Source organism: Lycorma delicatula, chromosome 1 (genome assembly GCF_047948215.1).
Source record: "Lycorma delicatula isolate Av1 chromosome 1, ASM4794821v1, whole genome shotgun sequence".
Lineage (NCBI taxonomy): Eukaryota > Metazoa > Arthropoda > Insecta > Hemiptera > Fulgoridae > Lycorma > Lycorma delicatula.
The window spans coordinates 84,508,390-84,536,226 of NC_134455.1; the positions used below are offsets into that span (position 1 = coordinate 84,508,390).

General features: G+C 35.2%; 1 protein-coding gene across 5 annotated transcripts in view; it reads left to right on the forward strand.

Annotated features, from left to right (window-relative positions):
• The first annotated feature begins 843 nt into the window (after positions 1-843).
• LOC142319727 (anoctamin-1-like) overlaps positions 844-27,837 on the forward strand; it is a 170,184-nt gene continuing 143,190 nt past the window's right edge. For 2 of the 5 annotated variants that reach the window (XM_075357330.1, XM_075357365.1), the window contains exons 1-2: positions 864-953; positions 22,738-22,932. In XM_075357330.1, the coding sequence (XP_075213445.1) occupies positions 22,741-22,932 (192 nt within the window). In that variant the 5' untranslated portion in view covers positions 864-953; positions 22,738-22,740. Of the gene's footprint in view, positions 954-1,107; positions 1,236-2,539; positions 2,852-22,737; positions 22,933-27,837 lie in introns of those variants that run through there. The other 3 variants (XM_075357347.1, XM_075357338.1, XM_075357357.1) reach the window with 3 other exon arrangements.

The following is a 27,837-nucleotide window of genomic DNA, read 5'->3' on the forward strand; positions in this document are numbered from 1 at the left end:
AAAAATATAGTATTGGAGCAATATGTATTTTGAGTGTACTTTTACGTGTGGTGTTATGTAATGAATTAATTATTTGTAAATATCTAATAAGTTGAATCATTAGGCTAATTGCTTTCTGTTTTGGAACTCAATCGATTAGTGGTTCGTAATTATGCCACAAGGTGCGCTGCATTATAAAAATACTTGAGCTACGTCTGTTCTCACATAATGTAGATTTATTTACTCCATTTAACTTCAACAAATTTGCCTCATTATTTCGTAAAAAGAAAGTTATTATTTGAGAAAGTTGTTATGACAGAAAGTTATTATTTCGAGACAGAAAGAAATATTTGAATTACGGACGTATGCTAATTAAATCAGTATTTTAAATTCTTATTTTGTATGTATCGCTGACAAAAGAAAGTTGGACAAGTGTTAAGTATTATGATGGAAACTGTAATCAGATTAGTAAAACGTTTATTTTACCCCAACAGGTTAGTACCCTTAAAATGATTTGTATCTCAATACCGCATTTGTAAAACAAAAAAGCTTGACCCCATTTTCACAATTAGTTGTCATTCTAAGGGAGTGAGTCCATACCTTTCAACTGAATTTGTTCAATCGTAGAATGAACGTATCACAATTCTTTTTTGAGGAAACTAGAAAGATTTAACATTTTTATTATCTGCATTATAAGGTAGTAATTACATTTGAAGACATTAAGTGAATAATTTAAATTATTAAAACTATGAAACAATATTTCACAAAGTTCTCATCTAAATGTGTATTTATTTATATACTTACATTTTCTTAAGTAATGGTTTGACCATTAATTCGTAAGGGATAATTCGAATGATTACGTTGGTGAAAGTGTGTGCGACCAACAGGTTGTCAATGGTAATAGTATAGTTAACCTATTTACAGTAGTTAATAATTTATTTATTTGTTTTTTAAATTATTTCAGTTTGCATTACGTAAGTAACGATAATTATTCATTTTACTTATTTTTTTAAGTTTCAGTTCTTTTTTGATGTGATAAATTAATAATGGAATTGGTTAGCGCAGTTGAAGGTTGTATGTATTTATAAACATTACCAAACAAAAAAAGGTGGTTTATTACTTTTTATATCCAGTGATGTCATTTTCAGTGTGATTCATATTTCCCTCTCCGTACTGTAAAGTATAATATTTTTCGTGATTACTTGTTATTTTACGCTTTTCGCTTTCCTATTTAATTATGACAGTTTAGATGTTGTGTAAGTATCTTGTTCAAACATTTAATTGAAAATCGCGTGATTTAATTTGTTAGTGGTTACATGTCATTAACGTTTTACCCATGAATTAGAGATTTTTTAGATCCGGTTCACGGTACCATTATTATTATTATTATTTTAATTTTATTTTTGAAATAATAAAATGAATAATTTTGTTAAAGAGAATTGATTATTCTACTATCGGTATCGAAACTGAAGAATTATATATGTGTATTTGACATTCTGTTAACTGTCAAATGTTAAATTTATTTTCTTACACCACTTCTGAATAGAACATATATTTGTACATTATAAATATCAGATTATGCTTATTTTTATGATGTTACAGAAGTCTGGTTTCTTATGCAGATATGTTGGAAACTTCATTCATGTAGTGATTGTAACTGTAGCTTATCACAATCCTGCACCATTAGTGTAAGATATGATTAAATTAAAAAATGTGGTGTATTTTGAGCAACAGTATGGTGGTTAGAAAATACTACTGATAAAATAGATCAGCATAAAAGTGCATAGATTAAAATATAAAAATACATAAATTGTAGAAAAATGTATTGAGTCCATTGATTATGTGTTAGATTAACCTCATGAATGAATTAAATTGAAGAGTGTTAGTAAAGCAATTTTTCTTAATTTTTAAAGAACTAATCCATTCAAATTTAATATGATGGATTAAATCTTGTGTGAGGGGGATAATGTTGAAGTTATTAATCACTCTTATATATAAGTTTGTTATACTGCAATTTCTTTTTCAAAATGATAATTGTCTTAATACCAACATCAGTGTCTATTTAACAGTACCTAATGTTTTTTAATTAATCTCTTTATTTGCTATTCTTCAATTTGTGTATTTCGAAGTCATAATATTTTGTAGCATTGTTTTTTTATTCCAGTTAAAAGTCATGAAAATCTAATTAGATATAAACATGTTTTATTAGATATTATTTTATCAGTCTTTTTTAGTGTATTACTGAAAGCTAAGTATGTCACATGAATATTTCTCTTATTTTAATCCAAATGCAATGCAGTATTGTATTTTCCAGTACAAAAAACTTCATGTTTCATGTATTAATATTAATGAGTATTTCATACTTGAAAGCAGAAACTTTTTTGAAGTAGGTGTATTCAGAATGATACCTTCATTGAATGATTTAGGTACCTACATTTTTTTATTTTTAAGAGATCATTAACTGACAATTAATATGTTTTTTTATTTAATTAATGTTGACAATTAATGTTTTTTATTTAATTAATGTTGAAAGGAAATAGTTTTATATTTATGTAAGAATTAACAGAAATATTTTCTTATTTAATTATTATTATGTGTAAGGTAAGTAAACGTTATTATATTTATCATCATATAATTCCTATCTTCTATTATTTCTCTTGTTTATTTATTACAATTATATAAAAACTTTCAGTGGTGGACAATTTGCTAATAGTGGGGATAAAATAGAACTTGTATGTTAGAATTTAGTCCATTGCATTGGTGCTATTTTTAGCACGGTTGGTCCAATTTATGTTGTGCTTTATTTTTTGTTTTTGTAGGAATTGTTGACTGTGATGTATAATTTTTTGCTGACTAATGGAAAAATCTTTATGTAGGTTATGATGTGTAATTTATGTGTTCTAAATTAGAAGTTTTTTAATACTAACTATAAATTTTATTTATTCTGATGCTCTGAATAACAGAAGTTGTCATGCAAAATATCAAAATGTAATCATTTTCTCTGAAATATATTTTAATAGTCAGTAAACAATTAATGTATTATTATTAAAGGTCATATAACAAATATACGTATAAAAAAATAGTCTAGTTATTAATTTTGTTTCATAAGTATTTGTTTTTATTCCTTGTATAAACTTTTTTTTTTTAATGTATTTATTTGATAAATTCTGTGAAGTCTTTGTTAATTAATCTCATTTAGCTTAAATTGCTTTTTATTATGTATTCCTAATCACTTTGTTTAATGGAAATGTTCATATTTGAAATTGCTATTGCTTGTTTCCTTTGAATTAGTACTTGAGCTATTTAATTTGTTGCTAAGGAAGAGTAGTTTTATTGATCAAACTTAATATTGTTATCTGTAAGAATCTCTCTTTTCTTTGGCAAATTTTCAAATCAGTTGTTTATTCATTTATAAAAAAATTAAACTTTCAATTCTTCGAATCAGGGATAGTTTCTATCCTTTTTATTTCTATAATAAATAAAAATTTTAATGGTTATTATCCATTTTTCACTATTTAATTATTGGTGAATAATCCTTCTTCAAGGGTGGAGCCTCTGATTTTTCTCACTGGAGGTTAAAAAACTTTTTCTTTTAGAAATGCCTTTACTTGATAATATAAATCTGTATGTGCCATGTCTTTTACTGCATGTAAAGTGAGATATTTTGCTATTCTATAAAAAAAAAAAAATCTAATGTGGACACCACTTGACTTCCTTGTACGCCTATTAAATTACATATACATGTTTTTTTAAAATGAAAAATACATAAAATTTAATTTCACTAATAACTTCTGATTTTTTCCTAATTTAACAAAAATTGTTATTATTATTGAATTGTTATTTATTGTATCATTTTATAAAAATTTTTAATAAATATTTAAACTTATTAGTAATAAATCAATATACTTATTTAAATTTAAAAAAAAAACCACTATGAAATATTGTTGAAAAGCTCTCAATGAGGGATTATTACTGGAGTTTGGTGAAGTTGATTGCAATCAAAAGGGGAGATGCAGAACTAGATGTTGTAACTGTACTAAATCCATAATTTCAGTATTCTACGGCTATTTGTTTTTGAGTTATGTGAGATACATACGTACAGACGTCACACCGAAACTAGTTAAAATGGATATTTTCATTGAAATCGGGAAACCAACTTTTCGCGATTACAATACTTCCTTTACTTCGTACAAAGAAGTAAAAATAAATAAATAAATCAGAAGAAATAATATTAACTTTTATTTTGAGCATAGATTGGACTTCAAGACAACAGTAACACCTGTTTTACGTGTTAAAAAATTATTTTAGTATTATCTTAAAATAACATTTAATCATTTAAAATATTACAAAATTAAATTAATTTAAATGTTTTCTGTTTAATAGATATCTTTATTATAACATTTTTTTCAAAACAATGTCTTAAACATTTTTTTTAAACACTAACATATTCAGTTATGTTTATATATATATATATCTATTAACACATCAAACTAAGAACTCAGAATAAAACACTTAGCTGCATTTAAATAGTGGTGTAGGTAAAAATAATAGTATGTAATTTAAATTAAAAAGAGAAATATGGCTTTGCAACCCTCCAACCAAAGTTCACAAAAGCTTTAACTTACGTTTCATTTCACAACAATCTTTGAAGCTACTTTAGGTTACTCATGGCATTATTACAATTATTTATTAATACAGATTGTTTTATTTTATAAATCTTTTTTTAATATTTGTTTGTTTGTTGAGTTCAATATAGTGAGGCATAGTGTGATTGAGAAGTAAACATTTTTAATGTATAACCTTGTATTTAAAAATGTTCATTGTGGGAAATGCAGGATTTGTAAATGGTTTTTTTCTTTATGTAATTATATTAAAAAAAACAGCATACTCTGTTTTTCAAAAACATGTAATCAGTTTTTACTTATCTACTTCATTTGTATTTTTATTTAAATAATCAATGATTATTTAGAATGAAAATCATTATTATAGTTTAAATATATAGTCTTCATTACAATGGAGCTTAAATATTAACTTTAAAAAAAGCTGCTAGCTGCCATTTCTACATATCTATCCTGTCTTTATGAATAAAATGGCTATAATTTTATCAAAACAGAATTATCCAATCACTGGATTTTATTTGTTTTTCTAACCAATAATCTTTTATTTCTTCTTTATTTAACACTGTTCACATTTGAATTCGGATGTCCTATGTGTTAAAGTTAAGTAAATAATACAGTTCATATAATGGTTATCTATAAAGATATGATTTTTCATTAAACTAGCTATTTCAAAATAAACATTTTTACTTCAAACAAGAACTTATTCTTACTTCAACAAGAACAAGAACTTATTCCTTTGTAATTACACTAGCATAATGATATTAATATTTTACAAATTCTTTTTACATACTTTTTTATTTGAATAATAATAATAATAATAATAATAATAATATGAACATATTCAAAACTTTTAAACAATCTTCTTTGTCATTATTTATTTAATAAGTAAAAGTAAATGGGTTTTACAAGTGTACAATTTACTTATTGAAAGTTGCAATACAGTACACACCATCTATACCTGTCTTTATCTCTTTTAAAACGTAAGTTTTATTCGTGTTTATCTATGTAATTAATATTTATCATTAATATTATTAAGGTTTATCTATCCTTTTCAAATTTATGAGTATTTCAGAAAGGTTTATTACCTATATCTTTAAAAAAAGAATTTTTCAATGTTGAGATTCCATTTAACAGTATTTTTCATGGTATATTGATGTGTACTAATAATAGTCATTATTGTCTGTGTTCTGCCTGGTGGAAGGTCCCTCATGCCACCACTGTCTCTATCTATTTCTGTCCCATACCTTTTCCTTCATCTCCTTTTCAATCTTCACTTCGTCTGCTAACTTCTTCGTCCTTCTTCTTCCTAGCTTCTTTTCTCCTTCTACTGACCCTTCCAAGTGTCCAGTGTAGTTATCAAGATTCCACTTCCTCTGGCGATAAGTCCTAACCAGTTTCCTTTTTTTTTTTGTGTACTTTCCGCTAAGTATTCTTTCTTCTTTAATCCTGTTCATTACTTTCTTATTTCTCACTTTATCTGTCTATCTTACTTTCACATCTTTCTCCATATCCACATCTCAGAAGCCTGAATTCAGTCCCTCTCCATCTTCCTCATCGTCCAAGCTTCACTTCCATATATAGCACTTGGCTAACCTCTTCTTTAACTCTATGTTCAAACTTTTACTACTTATCATTTTCTTTTCTTATTGAAGACTTCCTTTGCCATCACTGTCGCTTTTATTTCCAGTGCACATTTTCAATTTTCTACCACTCTATTCCCAAAGTATCTGCAATCTTTTTCTATTTTTTTTCACTTGTCTACCACATATTTTCTTTGTTGTTTAGGTTCATTACTTTTGTTTTTCCTAGATTTATTTTTCATTCATTACTCTTTCATTCCTTCCTCCAGTCCTGTTAGCAATATTTGAAGTGCTTGTGTGCCATCACTAGAATCATCAAATCATCAGCAAATTTTATGCATTGTATTTCTCGTTCTCCTATATTTATTCCTTCTCTTTCTTCTGTTATATTCCTTATCATATCTTCAATTTAAATTTTGAAATTCTCAGTGAGTGACAGCAACCTTGCGCAATACCTACACTTAATTGTCAGTGAGTTACAGCATCCTTGTGCAATACCTAAACCTAGACCCACTAAGTTAATATTCTTATTTAATTTTATTGTTGCTGTTTGATATGTAATTTCTTTAATTATCCTTCAGCCTTTACATTTTAATTTTTTTTTAAGAATCTCCACCACTTTCTCCCATTTGACTCTATCAAATGCATTCTCTAAATCTATGAAACACAGGCTCATTTCTCTTCCTCTCTATAAATATCTCTCCCCACTCATTCATAGTACCATCTCTAATAGTATCCACTCATTCATAGTATTCATAGTGGCATCTCTAATCCTTTGTCTTTTCTGGAAGCCAGACAGTTCCTTTAATGCATTATCTTCGATTATTCTTACAAACTTATTATTATTCCAATAGCAATTTAGTGTCATGGGCTATTAGACTTGTAGTTCTCTATTCTGTAAGTTTTCTGATAGCAGCTTTTTCAAAATTGGTATCATTACAGTGTTCAAAAGTCTTCAGGCCATTCTCCCATATGATATATTCTAATAAAGAGTATTTTGTTGAGATACATGCAAACAATTCTGTTGTTTGGTTTTGTAAAGGTGGATATTATTATTTTTTAAGAATAAGTGATTATTCTTCTTAGCAAAAATTGAACATTAATAAATATAAACACAAGGATAATTTAACATTTTTAAACATCACATGTTTTCTAAACATCAGTCTAAGTGATTCATAATTATGGGCATCAGATAATGATTCGACAGCCCATTTTTGTATCTTAAAAACTTGCTTTTTTAAAATAATGAAATTATATTTAGCGAATATATGTAGGCATAATAAATGAATAAATGTTTAATAATGAAGACCAGCTTAGCCATTTATTAAGGTGCTTTTAAGTAAAATGGTACAGTTTGATTTTCTTACAAACATAATCACTTTGATCATCCCACGAGAACTTGTCTAACAAACACTGAAATTTGCTTTATGTGAATCAGAAATACATCTTCTTTAGTGGAACTGAAGACAGGTATCAAGAGAACAGCAGGTATCAAAAAACAGTATTTTCCATGATGGTCTGTCTTGAGCTTTTAAATTGTAGTATCCTTCTCTCCCTTTCAAATCAAACAAAATTTGTATCTTCCTCTTCCCCTTGCACTCAAAATATTTCCTTCAATTATTACTTTTTGAATACAATTATAACTGGCCTGTCCAACGAGCTTTTCTTCTTTGTATTGTCTTGATCATACTCCTACTCTCATTTGTATTTGTCAAGACCTGATTTTTCCTTTAGTTACTGTCTCTCGACAATCAAAACTAGATGGCTTGTTTTCCTATTTAGCAAACTCCAAGAGTACCAGCGCAGCTACCAATGGGAGATTATTGCCTCGCCTAGAATTCTTCTGGGCAGCTTTCACAATTCTCATGGAGGGTTTTGAAAATCTTTCCTCAAAGTGTAAGGAAGTAACTGCAATTGAGAAACCGGGCCAGGCCCCGATGCAGCCGTGTAGGTATGCTAAGATGGATAGGGGCAGACGTGAAACCAGCCAGTCCTCTAAGAAACCTGCGTTTGTCAACAGAGTGGAGGGCTTGACTGTGTCTGGCAGTCAGCTGAAGAAAGACCTCCAGGTTGCCCTTCAGGGTGACTGAAAGGGTCTAAAAATCAGAAACATCAGAGACCAATAAGGGATTAGTTGTAGTAGTGGATGATAAAGAGACCATTCAGGCAATTAGAGATTCCACTGCGATTAAGTGTAAAAGTAAACCCGAAGAGAATCCGTAGGCCCCGCATTATAGTCTATGATATTGACCGTATCCTTACCCGATGAGGATGTGTTGTTCCTCATTAGGGAGCAGAACACTGATTTGGATGAAGCTGCTTTGCGGCGGGACTGCAGACTACTATTTAAGACGGGTAGGCGTGATACTCAGAAATATCACGGAGTTTTTGAAGTGGGTTCTGGTCTCTTTCAAAAATTTACGTTTGCAGGCAGACTGTTTATCGATTGTGGGTCCTGCCGAGTAAAATAGTACGTGGATGTCCAAAGATGTTTCAAGTGCTGCAGATACGGTCACTTTCATAGCTGGAGAAAGTTTTGTGTTGGGCATACCTATGTCTGCTATTTTGTGCAGGAAATCGCTTGATAGTGTCTTTATACTGCAGGTTTCTGACGCGCATCATGTTGTGGTCAGACTTGCCATTCGCGGACAGAACCTTACAGTTGTTAGTTCATATTTCCAATACAGGAATCCCACTGAAGAACATTTAACCAGATGGGATAGGATCCTTCGTATTGAGGGTAATGGTCCAATCCTTGTTGGTGCTGATGTTAATGCGAAGTCGCTTTTCTGGCACAGTGGGATCACTGATCATGGCGGCGACTTAATTGACAGTTTCATCGCGCGGCATAATTTTGAGGTCTTTAATGTTGCAAACCAGCTGGCCACTTACGTCGGTATGGTTGACGGACGAAGGGCCTTTTCAGGTACAAATATTGGCATTACCATTGGTAGGGACATCCGTGGCAGGATCCTGGACTGGTCTGTGGTCGACGACTGTTCTGGCGATCATCGATTGATACTTTTTGAAATAGCAGGTGAGCTGCGCGATGGCTATGAGGGACACTTTCCTGTTTACCAGGAACTGTATATCAGGGGCGCTTCTTGCATAGGAAGGCGGACTGGCCTAAATTCTCCTCTTTGTTGGAGTTCAGGCTGGAGATTTTTCTCGAGAGCTTGACGGCCTGCCATAGATTTCCTGGCAGATAATTTCACTTCTGCGGTGGTGGCGGGGGCGTCGGCTGAAGCCGCCATTCCTAGAGGCACTGGCCGGGAACGTATATCTGGTTGGTTGTTTCGGAATCTGACAGCAATGAAGCAGTCTGTGAATCGACTCAGAAGGGCTGCGCAACGATAGGGTGATCCCGATCGGCGTGCGGCCCTAACTGCAGATTACCGCAGAAGTAGGGATAGGTACTCCCATAGCATTAGGTCCTCCAAGCGTAATTCCTGGCGTTCTTTGGTTCAGGAGCAAGGGAATAGAGATCCTTGGGGCGTTATATACAGTACCCTTGGACATAAGCGCAGGAAAAATGTTCTCTTGTCAGCTTTATCGACCCGCGAGGGTGTGGTAATTGATAAGGACCGTGTTCTTAATATTTTGCTGAATGATTTGTACCCGGATGATACTATGGTGGGTGTGGTTTCATACCACCGGCGTGTTACACGGGAAGTCGCTGCTTTCGAGACCGACTTACAAACTTATGAGATCACTGAGGCAGAGGTGCGTCAGGTGATCTGCAGTATGGCACGGCACAAGGACCCCGGATATGATTGTATCACAGTGGAGCTCCTCGTCGGAGCGCTTCCAGTAGTTCTTGGTCCTCTGACTAGAATTTATAATAGGTTGCTCTTCGCCGGCCACTTTCCGGCTTGTTGGAAGCTGCTGCTGATTGAAGGGGATTCGCGTAACGAAGTAGAGTTCCGAACTGCTCATGCTTGTGAGACACTCCGGCTACGGAGTCTCCACCATAAAATGTTTTTCAGCCCAGAAAAAACTACAGTGATTAAGGGCCAATTTGCTGCGACGAATCCGGGTTCGGATGGCTGGTCTCCCCATTTGGTAAATTACGGCTCAAAAGTACCTGGGTGTTATACTTGATGAGAATTTTCGGTTCAAGGAACATCTACAGTATGTAGCAAAAAGGGCCGTTGATGCTTTTTATGGAATCCTTAGTCATTTGCCCCAATTGGTGGTTGAATTACCTACCATGCGTATCCTTTACAAAGGTATCAATGAGGCTATTATGCTATATGCTGCACTTGTTTGAGCTCACCGCTTGGCTTTTTGGTGTTACGCGGACATTTTGCTGCGGACCCAGTGACTCCTCTTGCTGGCTTTTGCGGGAGGCAGTCTGTTTTATAGCCGGTCAATTAGTTATAGTCCGGTCCCGTGCGACCGGGGATGTGGCTTCGTTCCGTCGGTGGCGGTCCCTGATTGTGATTTTGTAATGCCGCGCGAGACTCCATGATGGGACCGTGTGGGAGTGCGAGGTTTGCCCTCGGCTCCTGCGCGGACCAGAATGAGGTTACGTTCTCCTTGTTAGGTGACCTAATTTTTTGTCGACTTATTTGTTGTATGTCTTAATTTCTAAATCGCATAAAACATCATTTTGACTGGTATGAGTGTAGCAACGATTTAACTTATAACTTGTTCGTTATCCTGAGGCATTCACAGTCATGAACGGTATTGTCAAATTTGGACTAGGCGCGGGGTCAGCGCTTCCGTGGTCTCGGTTAGTTAGTTTGAGGGAATTATTCTAGGTTGGATGTGAAGATGTCCATTTGAGGCCTATGTGAAGGCAAAATCTGATTTGTATTTTATTGATGCAAATGTCTGCCGAGGCAGCTGGTAATGTCACAAGGTGGGTTTCTTCCCCCTACAGGGTTGGGATGTTTCTCTCCAATTGGTATTTAGCATTTTCCTCCATAGCCACATTTCAAAACTTTCCAGATATTGAGTTTTTCTTTTCTTTACTGTCCAAGTTTCTGCAACATGTAATACCACATTTATTACCATATTTATTTTTCCTTGCTTATTCATGATTCCTTTCTTATTTATTTTCTTTATCTTCTCCTTATTTCACTGTTAAATCTCTTGTACATTTTCTTCCTTCGTCATTATTAGCACTTTTAAATTTACTTCTTATATCTATTTTATCTAGAATTTCACCTGTTATCCCTATCCACAGCGAGTAGTTCCTCGGTGAACACACTCGTAACACCGGGTAGGCCAAACATATAAGTCTGTTCATTGAAAACAAAAGCACAACCAACGTTACCGTCATGCTTCGACCCATCAGTGTATACTACCACGTCTGGGTTCGACTTGGTGAGGAGAAACTGGAACACCTGCTGGTAAACAATAGGTGGCGTTGATTGTTTATCATACGTTGTAAGGTCAAACGTAAAACTTACATGGTGTATTCTCCACGGGGGATTCGAGCATGGACATGACGGAAAGAACGAGGGAGTGCCAACACTCATACGCTGCAGCAGACGTCGTGTACGGACACCCACAGGCGCAGTACAACGTGGACGGTCCTCATACTTCCTCAAATTAGGATTCTTAAGAACTGGGTCAAAAGCTGGGCGATTCGGCTGTCCGCTGAGACGGGCAAAATAAAATAACAAAAGCTGGTCTCGTCTATCCCAAAGTGATGGCTCACCACTGTCTACAAGTAAGCTTGCGATAGGGCTTGATCTAAACGCACCCGTGGCAAGCCGAAGAAAAGAATGATGCACACCGTCCAGCATCTTAAGTACGGTTTGACGAGCTGAGGAATAGGCGACACAACCATAATCCAAACGGGAACGAACAAGGGAGTAGTAAAAACGTAACATACATGACCGATCTGCCCCCCAGTTGGTGTTACTTAGGACCCGCATCATATCCAAAAGTTTGGAACACTTTGTCCTTAAATCCCTCATATGTGTGACCCAAGTAAGACGGCTATCAAAAAGTAAACCCAGAAACCTGACGTAAGTAGAGACAGCAATAAGCTCCCTGTTCAGAAAAACCCGCGGATTAGAAGGGTTCCGTAGCCGAGAAAAGACTACACATTTTGTCTTGTCGGGTGAAAATGTGAAACCAGTAGTCCCTGACCAAGCCTCAAGGTGAAATATAGTGTTCTGCATCAGTCGCTCCGCAGTGGGTGTAGAGCGGCTCGCAACGTAAATAACAAAATCATCAACGAAAAGACAAGAGACAGGAGCCTGTACACAACTGGTAATGCTGTTTATGACCACAGAAAACAAGGTGGCACTTAATACTCTACCTTGCGGTACCCCATTTTCTGAGACGACACTGTCTGAAAGTGAATCGTCTACACGAACACGGAACGTCCGGTGATTCAAGAATCCCCGGATAAAAGCAAGCATGTTGCCAGTGATCCCCCACCTCCGAAGGGTGTTTAGAATGCCACGTCGCCAGGCCGTGTCGTACGCCTTTTTTATATCGAAAAAGACAGCAACGAGGTGTTGGCGGTTCAGGAAGGTGTTTTGGCTGTCTCCATCGACACCAAATAGTCAATGGAAGATCTCCCATGTCGGAAACCACACTGTTCCGAAGAAAGAAAGCCATGTTTCTCTAAGTACCACGAAAACCTGCGGTTCACCATCCTCTCTATTACTTTACACAACACGCTTGTTAAAGAAATAGGGCGGTAGCTTAACGGATCGGTTTTCTCTTTGCCAGGCTTTAGTACTGGTGTAATAAATGCCTCTGACCAGTCAGGCGGAAAGACTTGTCCGGAGAATAAACCATTGTAAATACTCAAAAGATGTTGTAGTGCTAAGTCAGGAAGGTGCGAAAGCATACAAAGGCGAACGTTGTCCGGTCCAGGGGAAGTGTCACGCGAGTTCCTAAGTGCGTGGAACAATTCTTTAAGTAAGAATGGAGTGTTCAATTCACCAACCGAAACACCAATATTCAATGCCATTACTTCCATCCGTGCTTTGTACCTCTGAAAGTCGTTACTATATGACGAGGTGAGAGACACCGAACGGAAAGATTTCGCTAAAGCATTTGCTACAGCCGAAGATGATGTAAGGAGTTCCCCTTCATCGACGAGACCGAGAATAGTCCGAGAATGCCCTGGCGACCTGAAAATTGGATGGATTTTTCTACGCACAGTAGATGTGGGAGTAGTACGTGAGATGGAGTTCACATACTTCGTCCACGAATTCCTCTTAGCGGTCAAGAAGACCCGACGGCACACCGCCCTAGCTCTGCGGTACATATCTAGATGTTCAGTTGTACGTCGATTATTGAATTTGCGTAGAGCAGCAGGTCGTCGATTCCGAATAGCACACTTGCAATCATCATTCCACCACGGAACGGAAGAACGTTTAGGATTGCCTGATGTTTGTGGGACATATCTGCTGGCAGCCTCAAGTATTTTGGACGTAAGAGAGGTAAGTTGCTCAAGGACGCCCGCACCGACGTCACACTGCGATTGGAAGGCCGTACGATATCCATCCCAATTCGCCTTTTCAACAATCCACCACTGTGTCCTCCGAATCTCGTGGTCCACACCTAAACGAAGAACAATTGGTTTATGGTCGCTGCCATGAAAATCGTCACAAATAGACCAACCAAAACGAGGGAGTAAAGCTGGCGAGCAGATGGAGAGATCGATATTAGACATCGTACCAGATGATAAAGACATGAATGTATGAGACCCATCATTCAGCAAACAAAGGTCTGTCTTACATTGTGTACCATATTTCCCCGAGTGGAGCAGAAAGTCGAGCCCCAAGAAACATGGTGGGCATTGAAGTCTCCCACTATTAATGATGGAGATGATATTTGTGCGAGGAGGTCTGAGATATCCAGAGCACTGAAATCAGTGTTCGGCGAGAGATATAGATTGCAGATGTGCAACTTGAAGGGGACAGAGACCTTCACCGCAACAGCAAGAACGAGAGAGGTCAGTTGAATCCTTGTAGCTGATACCTCATCCTTCATGAAAATAGCCACTCCACCACTCTCTCTACCATCCACTACACAGTCGAACCTCTCACAAAAGTATCCCCTGAGTGCGATTGGGTCATGTCGCAGAAGATGAGTCTCCTGGAAACACATGACAATCGGATCATGCAGCTGCGCCAGTACTCCAATATCTGCAATGCGGGACCGTACACCTCGAACATTCCACTGAATAATGTTCATAAAATTAAAATAAAGTAAAAAGTACAAGTATAACAACAATAAATAATTATAAATATAATAAATAATAAATATACCCAGGAAACCACATAGAATTCAGTTGTACGTGATTCTATTCTTCTTTTTTGAGTTCTTCAACTTAGGTAACTCCGACGCCTTTGGGTCGAGAGGTTCCTCAACCATATCCTCCATTATATGGGGTGACGGCAGAGGAGATTTATGAGAACGGGACGTTGCTACTGACATCCCAGAGGGGGCGGTCATGCAGTTTATTTTCGTGGGGGTCTTGTTAGATGGCTTACCGCCATCTGTGGTAGCCTCTGCCCTTACAGGCAGCACGCTGGGAGCAGGGACTGTTGTATGGACGACATTGTTGGATTCAGCTATTGCGACACAGGACTTTTCACTCACCCTCGTCAACCCAGAAATAGTGGCTGTCGGCAGCACTTTGGGAGAAGGGACTTTTGCACGGACCACACTGCTGGGTTCAGTTGTTGCAATGCAGGACTTCTCACTCATCCTTGTCAGCCCGAAAATAGTGGCCGTAAGCGAAGCAACCTGATCAGAAAGCATCTGAACGAGCTTCTTAAGTTCCGTGCAGGATCCGCACTGTGGAATATGAGCAGGTGAAGCTGCCTGTTTTGACGCAGCAGTGGCGAAGGACACATCAGGTTGAACGAGGTTCCATGAGTTAACCGCCTTCCTGTACTCTCCGCGTGCAGCCGGGAAGGATAGTTTCTGTTCAGTACAGATCCTGAGAATCGCCTTCTCTTCCTTAAAAGTTGGGCAATCTCGGGAGCGAGCTGTATGCGAACCATTGCAGTTCGCACATTTTTATCTTTCCTCGCAGGTAGCGTCATTGTGGCACATCGAGCACAACCTCAAAGTATCGTTGGCCCTACGTATGGGAACATTCTTATTTGCAGTGACTCGTACAGTGCTCTCCAGGCGTTGGAAAACCTTTATTCTGGACATCCTGTCGTCGTTGGCATTTATGATAAAATCACTGAGTTAGAAAAATGAAACAAGAGGGTAGGTTTTTGCTGGATCCCTAGCCACGTTGGGATTCTTGGTAATGAGAGGGCGGATTCTGCTGCGAAAGATGCGTGTATTCAGCCTCCTTTCACCACCCGAGTTACTACCTTTGATTCTATTAATCATATAAAACTGCGAGCAAGGTGGCAAAGTGGCTGGACGGCTGTCGTCGATAGTAAACTTTGACGGATTAAAGACTCAATGTTGCCGTGGGGCTCCTCTTGTAGGAACTCTCGTCGTGAGGAAGTGGCCCTCTGCTGGTTACGGTTGGGGCATACGAGGATCACACACGAATATCTAATGTCAGGAGGAGACCCATCCCTGTGCACATGATGCAACTGCCATATGACTGTGCACCACATTCTCATGGACTGTGTACGTTATGAGGCATTGCGTCGTCAGTTTAATATACCCAGCAGCATTCGTGATGTCTTGGGCAATGATGGCAGGGTTTTGGAACGAATGATTCTCTTTTTGCATAGTACTGGGTTACTGCAAAGGATTTAATATACTTATATATGCTTTTCTGTAAGGAGACTTTTTTAATAATTTTAACCTTTATTTTCGATTTCCTCCTCTATGAATCATGAGACCTTGCCGTTGGTGAGGGGGCTTGAGTGCTCAGGGATACAGAGTAGCTGGACCGAAGGTGCAACCATATCGGAGAGGTATCTGTTGAGAGCCAGACTAAGGAATGATTCCTGAAAGAGGGCAGCAGCTCTTTCAGTAGTTGTTAGGGGCGTGAGTCACAATGACTTAAACGGCCGTATCAACATCACTCAGTCCTCTGAGTACTGCGCAGCTGAAAGCAATGGAAAACTACAGCTGCTTTTTTTCCAAGAAAATGTGGCTCTCTGCATTTTCACATAGCAATAATGGAGGCGCCTTCCTTGGTAAAATATTCCGGAGGTAAAATAGTCCCCCGTTCGGATCTCCGGGTGGGGACTACTAAGGAAGGGGTCACCAGAAAATTAAAAAATAACATTCTACGAGTCGGAGCGTGGAATGTTAGAAGCTTAAAAAAGGTTGGTAGGCTAGAAAATTTAAAAAGGGAAATGGATAGGGTGAATGTGGATATAGTAGGAATTAGTGAGGTTAGGTGGGAAGAGGAAGGCGACTTTTGGTCAGGTGATTTTAGAGTAATTAACTCAGCGTCAAATAATGGGCAGGCAGGAGTAGGTTTCGTGATGAACAAGAAGATAGGGAGGAGAGTGGAGTATTTCAAAACGCATAGCGATAGAATCATTGTAATAAGGATAAAATCAAAACCTAAACCGACAACGATTGTTAACGTTTATATGCCTACAAGCGCCCATGATGATGATGAGGTAGAGTGTGTATACGAAGAGATTGATGAAGCAATTAAACACGTAAAAGGAGATGAAAATTTAATAATAGTTGGAGACTGGAATGCAAGCATTGGAAAAGGCAAGGAAGGAAATATAGTGGGTGAATACGGGCTGGGCAGAAGGAATGAAAGAGGGGACCGACTTATAGAGTTTTGCACGAAGTATAATTTAGTAATTGCCAACACCCAATTTAAAAATCATAATAGAAGAATATACACTTGGAAAAAGCCAGGCGATACTGCAAGGTATCAGATAGATTATATCATGGTTAAGCAAAGATTTAGAAATCAACTCGTTGACTGCAAAACTTACCCTGGAGCAGACATTGATAGCGACCATAATTTGGTGATAATGAAATGTAGATTGGGGTTTAAAAACCTGAAGAAAAGTTGTCGGATGAATCGGTGGAATTTAGAGAAGCTTGAGGAAGAGGAGGTAAAGAAGATTTTTGAGGAGGACATCGCAAGAGGTCTGAGTAAAAAAGATAAGGTAGAAAATGTAGAAGAAGAATGGGAGAATGTTAAAAAGGAAATTCTTAAATCAGCAGAAGCAAACTTGGGCAGAATAAAGAGAACTGGTAGAAAACCTTGGGTTTCAGACGATATATTGCAGCTGATGGATGAACGTAGAAAATATAAGAATGCTAATGATGAAGAAAGTAAAAGGAACTATCGGCATTTAAGAAATGCTATAAATAGGAAGTGCAAACTGGCGAAAGAAGAGTGGATTAAAGAAAAGTGTTCAGAAGTGGAAAGAGAAATGAACATTGGTAAAATAGACGGAGCATACAGGAAAGTTAAGGAAAACTTTGGGGTACATAAATTAAAATCTAATAATGTGTTAAACAAAGATGGTACACCAATATATAATACGAAAGGTAAAGTCGACAGATGGGTGGAATATATTGAAGAGTTATACGGAGGAAATGAATTAGAAAATGGTTTTATAGAGGAAGAAGAGGAAGTTGAGGAGGATGAAATGGGAGAAACAATACTGAGATCTGAATTTAAGAGAGCATTAAAAGATTTAAATGGCAGAAAGGCTCCTGGAATAGACGGAATACCTATAGAATTACTGCGCAGTGCAGGTGAGGAAGCGATTGATAGATTATACAAACTGGTGTGTAATATTTATGAAAAAGGGGAATTTCCGTCAGACTTCAAAAAAAGTGTTATAGTTATGATACCAAAGAAAGCAGGGGCAGATAAATGTGAAGAATATAGAACAATTAGTTTAACTAGTCATGCATCAAAAATCTTAACTAGAATTTTATACAGAAGAATTGAGAGGAGAGTGGAAGAAGTGTTAGGAGAAGACCAATTTGGTTTCAGGAAAAGTATAGGGACAAGGGAAGCAATTTTAGGCCTCAGATTAATAGTAGAAGGAAGATTAAAGAAAAACAAACCAACATACTTGGCGTTTATAGACCTAGAAAAGGCTTTCGATAACGTAGATTGGAATAAAATGTTCAGCATTTTAAAAAATTAGGGTTCAAATACAGAGATAGAAGAACAATTGCTAACATGTACAGGAACCAAACAGCAACAATAACAATTGAAGAACATAAGAAAGAAGCCCTAATAAGAAAGGGAGTCTGACAAGGATGTTCCCTATCTCCGTTACTTTTTAATCTTTACATGGAACTAGCAGTTAATGATGTCAAAGAACAATTTAGATTCGGAGTAACAGTACAAGGTGAAAAGATAAAGATGCTACGATTTGCTGATGATATAGTAATTCTAGCCGAGAGTAAAAAGGATTTAGAAGAAACAATGAACGGCATAGATGAAGTCCTACGCAAGAACTATCGCATGAAAATAAACAAGAACAAAACAAAAGTAATGAAATGTAGTAGAAATAACAAAGATGGACCACTGAATGTGAAAATAGGAGGAGAAAAGATTATGGAGGTAGAAGAATTTTGTTATTTGGGAAGTAAAATTACTAAAGATGGACGAAGCAGGAGCGATATAAAATGCCGAATAGCACAAGCGAAACGAGCCTTCAGTAAGAAATATAATTTGTTTACATCAAAAATTAATTTAAATCTCAGGAAAAGATTTTTGAAAGTGTATGTTTGGAGTGTCGCTTTATATGGAAGTGAAACTTGGACAATCGGAGTATCTGAGAAGAAAAGATTAGAAGCTTTTGAAATGTGGTGCTATAGGAGAATGTTAAAAATCAGATGGGTGGATAAAGTGACAAATGAAGAGGTATTGCGGCAAATAGATGAAGAAAGAAGCGTTTGGAAAAATATAGTTAAAAGAAGAGACAGACTTATAGGCCACATACTAAGGCATCCTGGAATAGTCGCTTTAATATTGGAAGGACAGGTAGAAGGGAAAAATTGTGTAGGCAGGCCACGTTTGGAGTATGTAAAACAAATTGTTGGGGATGTAGGATGTAGAGGGTATACTGAAATGAAAGGACTAGCACTAGATAGGGAATCTTGGAGAGCTGCATCAAACCAGTCAAATGACTGAAGACAAAAAAAAATTTTCGATTTGATTTTTTAGTTTAATTTTACTATCCAGGGTGGGGAGTTTTGCACAACCCATCAGAGTTAGGTAAGTTTTTTTATTATATGATTATTAATATTACATTTACACCTTGTATAGCTTATTATTTCGGAGTTGTATTGCACTTTTAATAATAACTACCAGGCGATGATAACGCCCAAGCGTTTTTCGCCCACAAACAACCAAAAAAAAAAAAAAACCTGTTTTCCATTCTTCGGTTTACTTTTACGTTTTCCTACTTCTTCATCAAGACTTATAGATTTCCACTGTTCATTGACTTCCTGTTTTGGTGGGGTTGCAGAAATCTTTTCTTCTACTTTAATTCTGAAGTCACATTTTTCTTTAATTTATCAATATTCCACTTTGTGTTTATGAAATACTATTATCATTAATTGGAATTCTATCCATGCCATTGACAATGTTATATGTACTTGAGAAGTATGATGCAATTGTTTTATCCATGTTTAAACTAGATGATTACACTCCATCCAGTAAATAAGTTTTGAAGTGCTCTGGTAGAATGTTCAATACCATGAAAATAAACCTTTATTTGTTCAAGAAAATTTACAATCAGAAATATAAATATACATAAAGTCAAAATTTTTACAATTTGAATATTATTTGTGACAATAGATTTTGTCAACAATCTGTTGATAAATAAAATTTTTTTTTTGTATAAATATAGCTTTACCTGAGACTATTTAAGAGTTGTGAATTATAATAGTTTACATTTGCACCACATTTTTAACATATATTAAAAGAAAGTAAAAATTACACTTTTGTTTTTAGATACAAATAAATATTATATCTAAGACATAGTTAATGTTATTCATTGTTCATTTAATTATTCTTTCTGAAAAAGTCATAACATCTGACCTCATTAAACACACTTGCGATTTGCCTCCACTCCATACTACACTTGGCCACACTGTGAAATTCCTCCACAAATTCTTATTTCCTCCCCATCATCCTCCTGGACCATCTATCCTATCATTATGAGATCAGATTATTTATCTTTGTGATTGTATCCAGCAATCCAGTTTGTTTCCTAATCCATGTGTCTTTTATACTTTTCCTGCTACTTAACAAATAAAAATTCCCAACATATACCTCCCTATGGCTCTAAAAATGTTGTTCTTAATTTTTTGACTGTCCTGTGATCCATGAACCATATTTTGCAGGCTTATGTCATGGCAGGTAGAGCTTATTTTCCCCATAACTTAGTTTTCACTTTATTAAATTTCATTTTTGACCTGAAAAGTTGTATATTTCAAACAGGAGTTTGAAATATTAACTTAATATTACCTGCATTGTCCATTTTCCCATATCTTGAATGCAATTAATAAAAAAGCTTGTCCTTTGACTTTTCTTCTTTAACCCTTCACAACAGTTAGCTAATAATATTTATCTAAGCATTTACTTCTGTCTCCTGTTCAGAATATGCATATTTGTATTACTTTTTGGTTTTTTCTGTGTTCATTATTCAGAGGTGATGTTTCTACTTATACCTCTCTTACTTGGTGGAGGATCTTGTGTATTCAGTTATTTACACTTGACTATTTACAAGTAGTTTGCCATTTCTCATTACAGCTTTATGTCTTTGTTTTTTATAAGTCAATAAATGTGTAAAAAACTCATTTTCTTAACTGCAGGAAACTTAAAGGAAAATCTTCTTTTATTTCAATCTCTTGTCTCATCTCTGAAGATGGAATTTTTCATATGCTACAAATATCCATTTTCACATTCCCACTTACAAGCTTTTTTAGTATTTTTTTTTTTTTTTTTTGTAAGAGGTAAGGAAACCTACAGGTGCCTAGGCAGTGTTGGACTCGCTAACAGGTTCTGCAAGATGGTATTTAGTGTGTTTGTGTGTCTATGCACTTCCGACTAAACTTCCCTGGTTAACCCCCTCCCTGGAAACTGCTGATGTGACTTTACTTCAGGAGAGGGGTATAACGCCAACAAACAGAATCGGACACCACTAACATATGTGAAAACCCATACAATGAACAACACACCCCAGGAAATAAGCAAAAACCAAAAACATCTTATTCGCATCACACAGACGCATCTCTATCAGAGAAGAAAAACGTAAAACGAAAACATAGGAAACACCCACAGCAATCACAAACAAAAATCACACCCATACTCCTCACACAAACTCACACCCAGCAATACACAAAATAACACTTACCATTTACCATAAAATAACACTTACCACTATCGTTGCTCTGTAGACACAGTGAGCACACCATTGGGCTTCGGGGAAGTATCCACAGCCTCATCGCACCAAGGCAACCTCCGGATGCTTAGGAGAACCCCTAGGCACTCAGCCATGAGCTTGTCCAGCCTGGCACCCTCCAGCACCTTGTTTCCTGTTGGGCCTCCTCCCGTGTGTGTAACTTCTTGTTGTTTACCTTCTTTACATAAACTCCACAACTCTCTACAAGTCCACAACTCTTTGTAAGCATCTGTGGGGAATTAATTCATCAGTCAAAAAGAAAAAAAAAATTGGAGAGAAATAATTAAATTTTTTATTGTTTAGATTATGTGATTAGTTTAATGGAAAATCTAAAATAAGATATAATTTTTTATTTTTCTCCCATCAATTTTTGACTGAGGTGATGTCCCCTACTTTCTTTTATCTGATTAAGGATGTGTCCCAATGGGTTAATCTTTTAGTGCATGAGTAACTGAGTAAGCCTAACGTCAAATAATTGAAATGTGCCTTTAAACAAAGCCTGGATTTTTTTTATGCCATTTTCTCCATAGATTATCTTAATTTTAGTGAACATTTTTTTATTATCAAACTTGGCTTCTGTATAGTTTATTGGTTTTACAGGTACCTTCATGTATGATGTTTGATAATTTAAATCTGTAAAAATATCATTGAAACCCCTTTAGTCTTTGACTATTGAGATAAGGGTGCGACATTAGTGAGGGTAGAAATATTTGTTAACTTGGGATGTTTTTAATGCTGATCTTTATAATTGTTGTAACTTTCTTAAATTTAGTAATATTTATATTTATATAGCCTAAGTTAACAAAGACTACACAGATTCAAGAAGCAAGTACAGTATCCCATCACCAAACAATATTAGATCATGATTGCATCAAACTAGTATAAAATTTTAATAATACTGTCATCTGTAAAATATTTGTAAAACTAAATTTATTGAAGGATGTGAGTTGTGACCCACTTTTGCCCTCAATGCATAATTTGCCCTATCTGTTTATTTTTTTATAAACCATTAATTATTTTTGTAATTTTACTACTTGTTTGCTTTCGTTTATGCAAATGCAAAATACCTTCATATCAATAGTGAAGGTTAATTAATTTATGAAAATGTGTCATTCATTCTCTTTTTTGTGGTTAATAAAGCTTTCTTTAAGGTGAAAATAATTAAATGTCTTCTGTATTTCTGTTTTTTATTTCCAATAAATGTATTTATTGGATACAAATAATATTCTTTTATTTAATTTATAGTGAATGGAGATACGGACTTCATCAGAAGATGTATTTGATGATGCATTGTCTATGAACTCAAGGTATGCATCTCGTAGAACAATTTATCACAGTGCTGAAGATTTAAGTGAAATGGATGATAACATGGCTGAACACACTAATCTTTATGTAACTACACCTTCAAGTCAGACAGCATTTGATGTCGAACATCCTAAGGTAACATTTTAAATTTGAGTATTATGTTAACACTTAACAAGATTAGCTTCTTTTTTTTTTACATTATATATTTGACAAATATATATGTATATATATATATATATATATATATATATATATATATATATATATATATATATATATATAATGCATATTATCCAAATATTTTATCCATGAATACTGTTAAAGTTTTATATAGCATTTGTTGAAATTTTACTTGATTATTTGAATATACTCTGGGCTTACTGTTTGTATATATTGAGTTTGTTATTGTGATTGTAGAGAATGTCTGGGCTTATTTGTTTATTTCTCTAATTTGTATAAAAAATATTAACTGGCAAATATAGTTTCTTGTATTTAATTAAACATTTAAAAAAATTATATTTATTTTTAAAATAGTATATTTTTTCTTTTAATTACTTTGATAAAAATATTTAAATACTGAATTAAATGTTTTTTGCTTAATGTGTATTGATTTTGCTATTATTTACATTGTACCTTAAATCTACCTTAAAGGTTAAAGAATTATCTATTCTGTTTGCTGGAATTAATTGAGGATATTTTTAATTTTTAATTTTTATTATAGTTGTGGTAAAAAAATGATATATTATCCATTATGATTTGTTTTTTTTTAAAATTACTGTAAATTAAGAGAACCACTAGTTAAAATTAATAAATTGAAGAGCTTATTTTATTTAATTAATTTTTTTTTTAATGTAGAAGAAGGTTATAAATGCTTAAGAGCTGTAATAAGCAACTGTTAGGAAACGTATATGTTAAGAGTGTATGATTTGAATCTGTCTGGTGGGTTTTGTTAAGTGTGTTTGTTAATTTTGTGGCATTCTGTTACGTTGAGCTCATCTGTATTTTGTCATTGCCGAGAATTTTCATGTTTATGGTTAATTTTAATTTGTTCAGTGCTGCTTCTGTAACATATACAGTTAGCATGATTGATGCAGTGTTGGTCTTGTGTAGGCTTTGGCACATGTATGAGGGAAATCTCTAAAGTAAAGACTGCTGGGAAATTTCCTTAAGTCAGCGAACCTGTGTCGTTCATAGCCATTCTAGTAATGTACACAGTGCATTTTTGCCTGAAAGTTGTTGCGCTGTAGTGTCTTTGATTACGTGTGAGTTATTATGTTATAAAATGAATAGGAAAATCGATATTGCTGCTGACTGTGAAATACGTGGAGTCATATTTTTTTTAACCATCAAAACATTAAGCCAGCTGAAATTCATAGGCAGTTGGTAACTGTGTATGGTGATAATGTAATGAATGAATGAAACGTCCATAGGTGTGAAATTTTAGAAATAAAGAATTAATGGCATGATGAAGTATGTTTGGGGAGGCCCTCTGTAATCACCGAGGAGGACTTGTTGAAATGCGTCAGTGGTGAAATCAGATAAGATCATCGCTCAATGATTTCCGACTTGGCCTTTCATTTTCCTAATGTTTCAAGAGCTGTTATTGGTCACATTTTTCATGACCATTTAGGCTTCAGAAAGGTTTGTATATATTGGGTGCTATATGTCTTAACGGAACGTCACAAAAAATCCGAGTGAGATCCTCTTTGGAATTTTTTATGTGCTACACAGAAAAAGGTCCTTAGTTCAATTGTTACGGGCGATGAAACATGGATTTTGTATTATAGACTATAGAGAAAATGGCAGTCAAGTGAATGGTGTTATCCTCAATCACCAACCAGGCCAACAAAGGTCAAGTCACAGCCATTTGGATGCAAACTGATGGCCTCAGTCTTTTGGGATCAGTTTGGCATACTGCTGATTGATTTCATGTCACGTGGAGTGACTATAAATGCAGAAGTCTACTGCGAAACTATGAAGTTACAGCCCACCATTCAAAATCAGTGATATGGGCGGCTGACCCACAATGGCATCATCCTACTGCACAATAATGCATGTCCGCTTGTTGCAGGTCTGACATGTGATTTACTAAGAACATTTGGATGGGAAATTTATGATCACCCACCATATAGTCTGGACTTAGCTCCTTCTGATTACCATTTGTTTGGGAAATTGAAAGAATTTTTGAGTGGTAAGCAATTTGCAGGAGATGATTAACTTAAAAATGCTGTTAATCAGTGGCTAAATAGACTGGCAGTAGAAGAATACAACAAGGATATATTGAAGCTGGTGTATCACTGTGATAAATGTCTTAATTCATGTGGCGATTGTATAGAAAAGTAGTGTAAGATATGTACTTTAAGAGAAATAAATAATATTTGTAAAGTTTTCAGAATAAATTTTTTTACAATGAAACAGTATTTACTTTAGAGATAACCGTTCGTAATTGCATTTTTCAGTGTTATGAATCTTGGTTGTGGTGTGTTCCTGCCAATATGTTTTTTCAGTCATTGTGATGATAAAAATCATGGTAGGAAGGATTCATTCATGATCAGTTATTGCAACTATTCATTAAAAACATATAACAAGTAAATTATTCATATCATAAACATATAACTAATGTTAATTAATTAATTAACTGTATATAATGAACCCAATCATTCTGGTTATTCCAGTATTTGAAGTGCAAATGGTCTAGATCTGTTTCATACGTGTAGTTAAGAAGTAGATTTTTTCTTTTAGTTTTAATCAAATCAACATTTTGATTTTATCATTTTTTTATTATCTAGCACTTGTATATACAAACATAGATACAGTTAAATGTGAAGAATACAGAACAATTAGTTTAACTAGTCATGCATAAAAAATCTTAACTAGAATTCTATACAGAAGAATTGAGAGGAGAGTGGAAGAAGTGTTAGGAGAAGACCAGTTTGGTTTCAGGAAAAGTATAGGGACAAGGGAAGCAATTTTAGGCCTCAGATTGATAGTAGAAGAAAGATTAAAGAAAAAGAAACCAACATACTTGGCGTTTATAGACCTAGAAAAGGCATTCGATAACGTAGACTGGAATAAAATGTTCAGCATTTAAAAAAAATTAGGGTTCAAATACAGAGATAGAAGAACAATTGCTAATATGTACAGTAACCAAACAGCAACAGTAATAATCAAAGAACATAAGAAAGGGAGTCCGACAAGGATGTTCCCTATCCCTGTTACTTTTTAATCTTTACATGGAACTAGCAGTTACTGATGTTAAAGAACAATTTAGATTCGGAGTAACAGTACAAGGTGAAAAGATAAAGATGCTACGATTTGCTGATGATATAGTAATTCTAGCCGAGAGTAAAAAGGATTTAGAAGAAACAATGAATGGCATAGATGAAGTCCTACGCAAGAACTATCGCATGAAAATAAACAAATACAAAACAAAAGTAATGAAATGTATTAGAAATAACAAAGATGGACCAATGAATGTGAAAATAGGAGGAGAAAAGATTATGGAGGTAGAAGAATTTTGTTATTTGGGAAGTAGAATTACTAAAGATGGACGAAGCATGAGCGATATAAAATGCCAAATAGCACAAGTGAAATGAGCCTTCAGTCAGAAATATAATTTGTTAACATCAAAAATTAATTTAAATGTCAGGAAAAAATTTTTGAAAGTATATGTTTGGAGTGTCGCTTTATATGGAAGTGAAGCTTGGACAATCGGAGTATCTGAGAAGAAAAGATTAGAAGCTTTTGAAATGTGGTGCTATAGGAGAATGTTAAAAATCAGATGGGTGGATAAAGTGACAAATGAAGAGGTATTGCGGCAAATAGATGAAGAAAGAAGCATTTGGAAAAATATAGTTAAAAGAAGAGACAGACTTATAGGCCACATACTAAGGCGTCCTGGAATAGTCGCTTTAATATTGGAAGGACAGGTAGAAGGAAAAAAATTGTGTAGGCAGGCCACGTTTGGAATATGTAAAACAAATTGTTAGGATGTAGGATGTATACTGAAATGAAACGACTAGCACTAGATAGGGAATCTTGGAGAGCTGCATCAAACCAGTCAAATGACTGAAGACAAAAAAAAAATATATACAAACATTAAATTATACTGCATCATACAGCAAGTGGAAGAAAAATTTGGCAGTTTTTGAATAGAAACAACAGTTTAATTACTAAACATATTTTAAAATATATTTTTCTGATACAATGTAGTATACATGCCATTGATTTAGAAAATGAGTAGGTCTAGCAATGTTTCCATGGTGAGGGATTAGGTGCCCAGGAAATTTCTGTTAAAATAACCGGTTAGAATAGTAGCTGTGTGGGCAGTTGCTCCATCTGCTGGTACCAAACTCGATTGCAAGCAATGTTTCTCCTTTGACGTTCAAGGATTAGGAAATTTTGCAGCATGAAGAGATACGAACTAGTTCCCATTGCTCGCCTAATGTGCTCAATGTTCTCTGGTATCCTGGATGATCTTGGTCTCCCTGTTGGCTTACTTTCTAAAGCTGATTCTTAAAGTTCTGCACCTATACCAAACTGGTATTACAGGATAGATCATGACCTTTTCAACCCACATGAAGTGTTGATGGAACTGGCGATGGTTAGTAATCCAAGACACCATTTTTGAAAAATAACTTTGACAAATGCATGATTCTCATTCAACCATATTTTCATCGCAACTAAAATAACATTGTGGGGACAGCCAGTCCTACTTCCTTTCCTTGTCCACTCACTGCCTGAACTGCCAGTTGCATGCTAGTGAAAACCATCAGATTTTTGTGCTGTACCTGTATAAAAGCTGTAATTTTATATCCCTTTTAGACTTAGATTGTGCTTATGGTTTAAATATTCCTACTGTTAAGGGAACCGTGGGTGGATGAGCACAAAGTTTTACTTAAAATAAAAACTGGTTTTCTATTTTCATTTCCTCTTCAATAATCTCCAGACATTATAACCTCTGGGTCCACAGTAAGATAATAAAATTGGATGCCTTACAACTTGATTCCACAACACTTAAAATGTCTAGGAATTTGGATA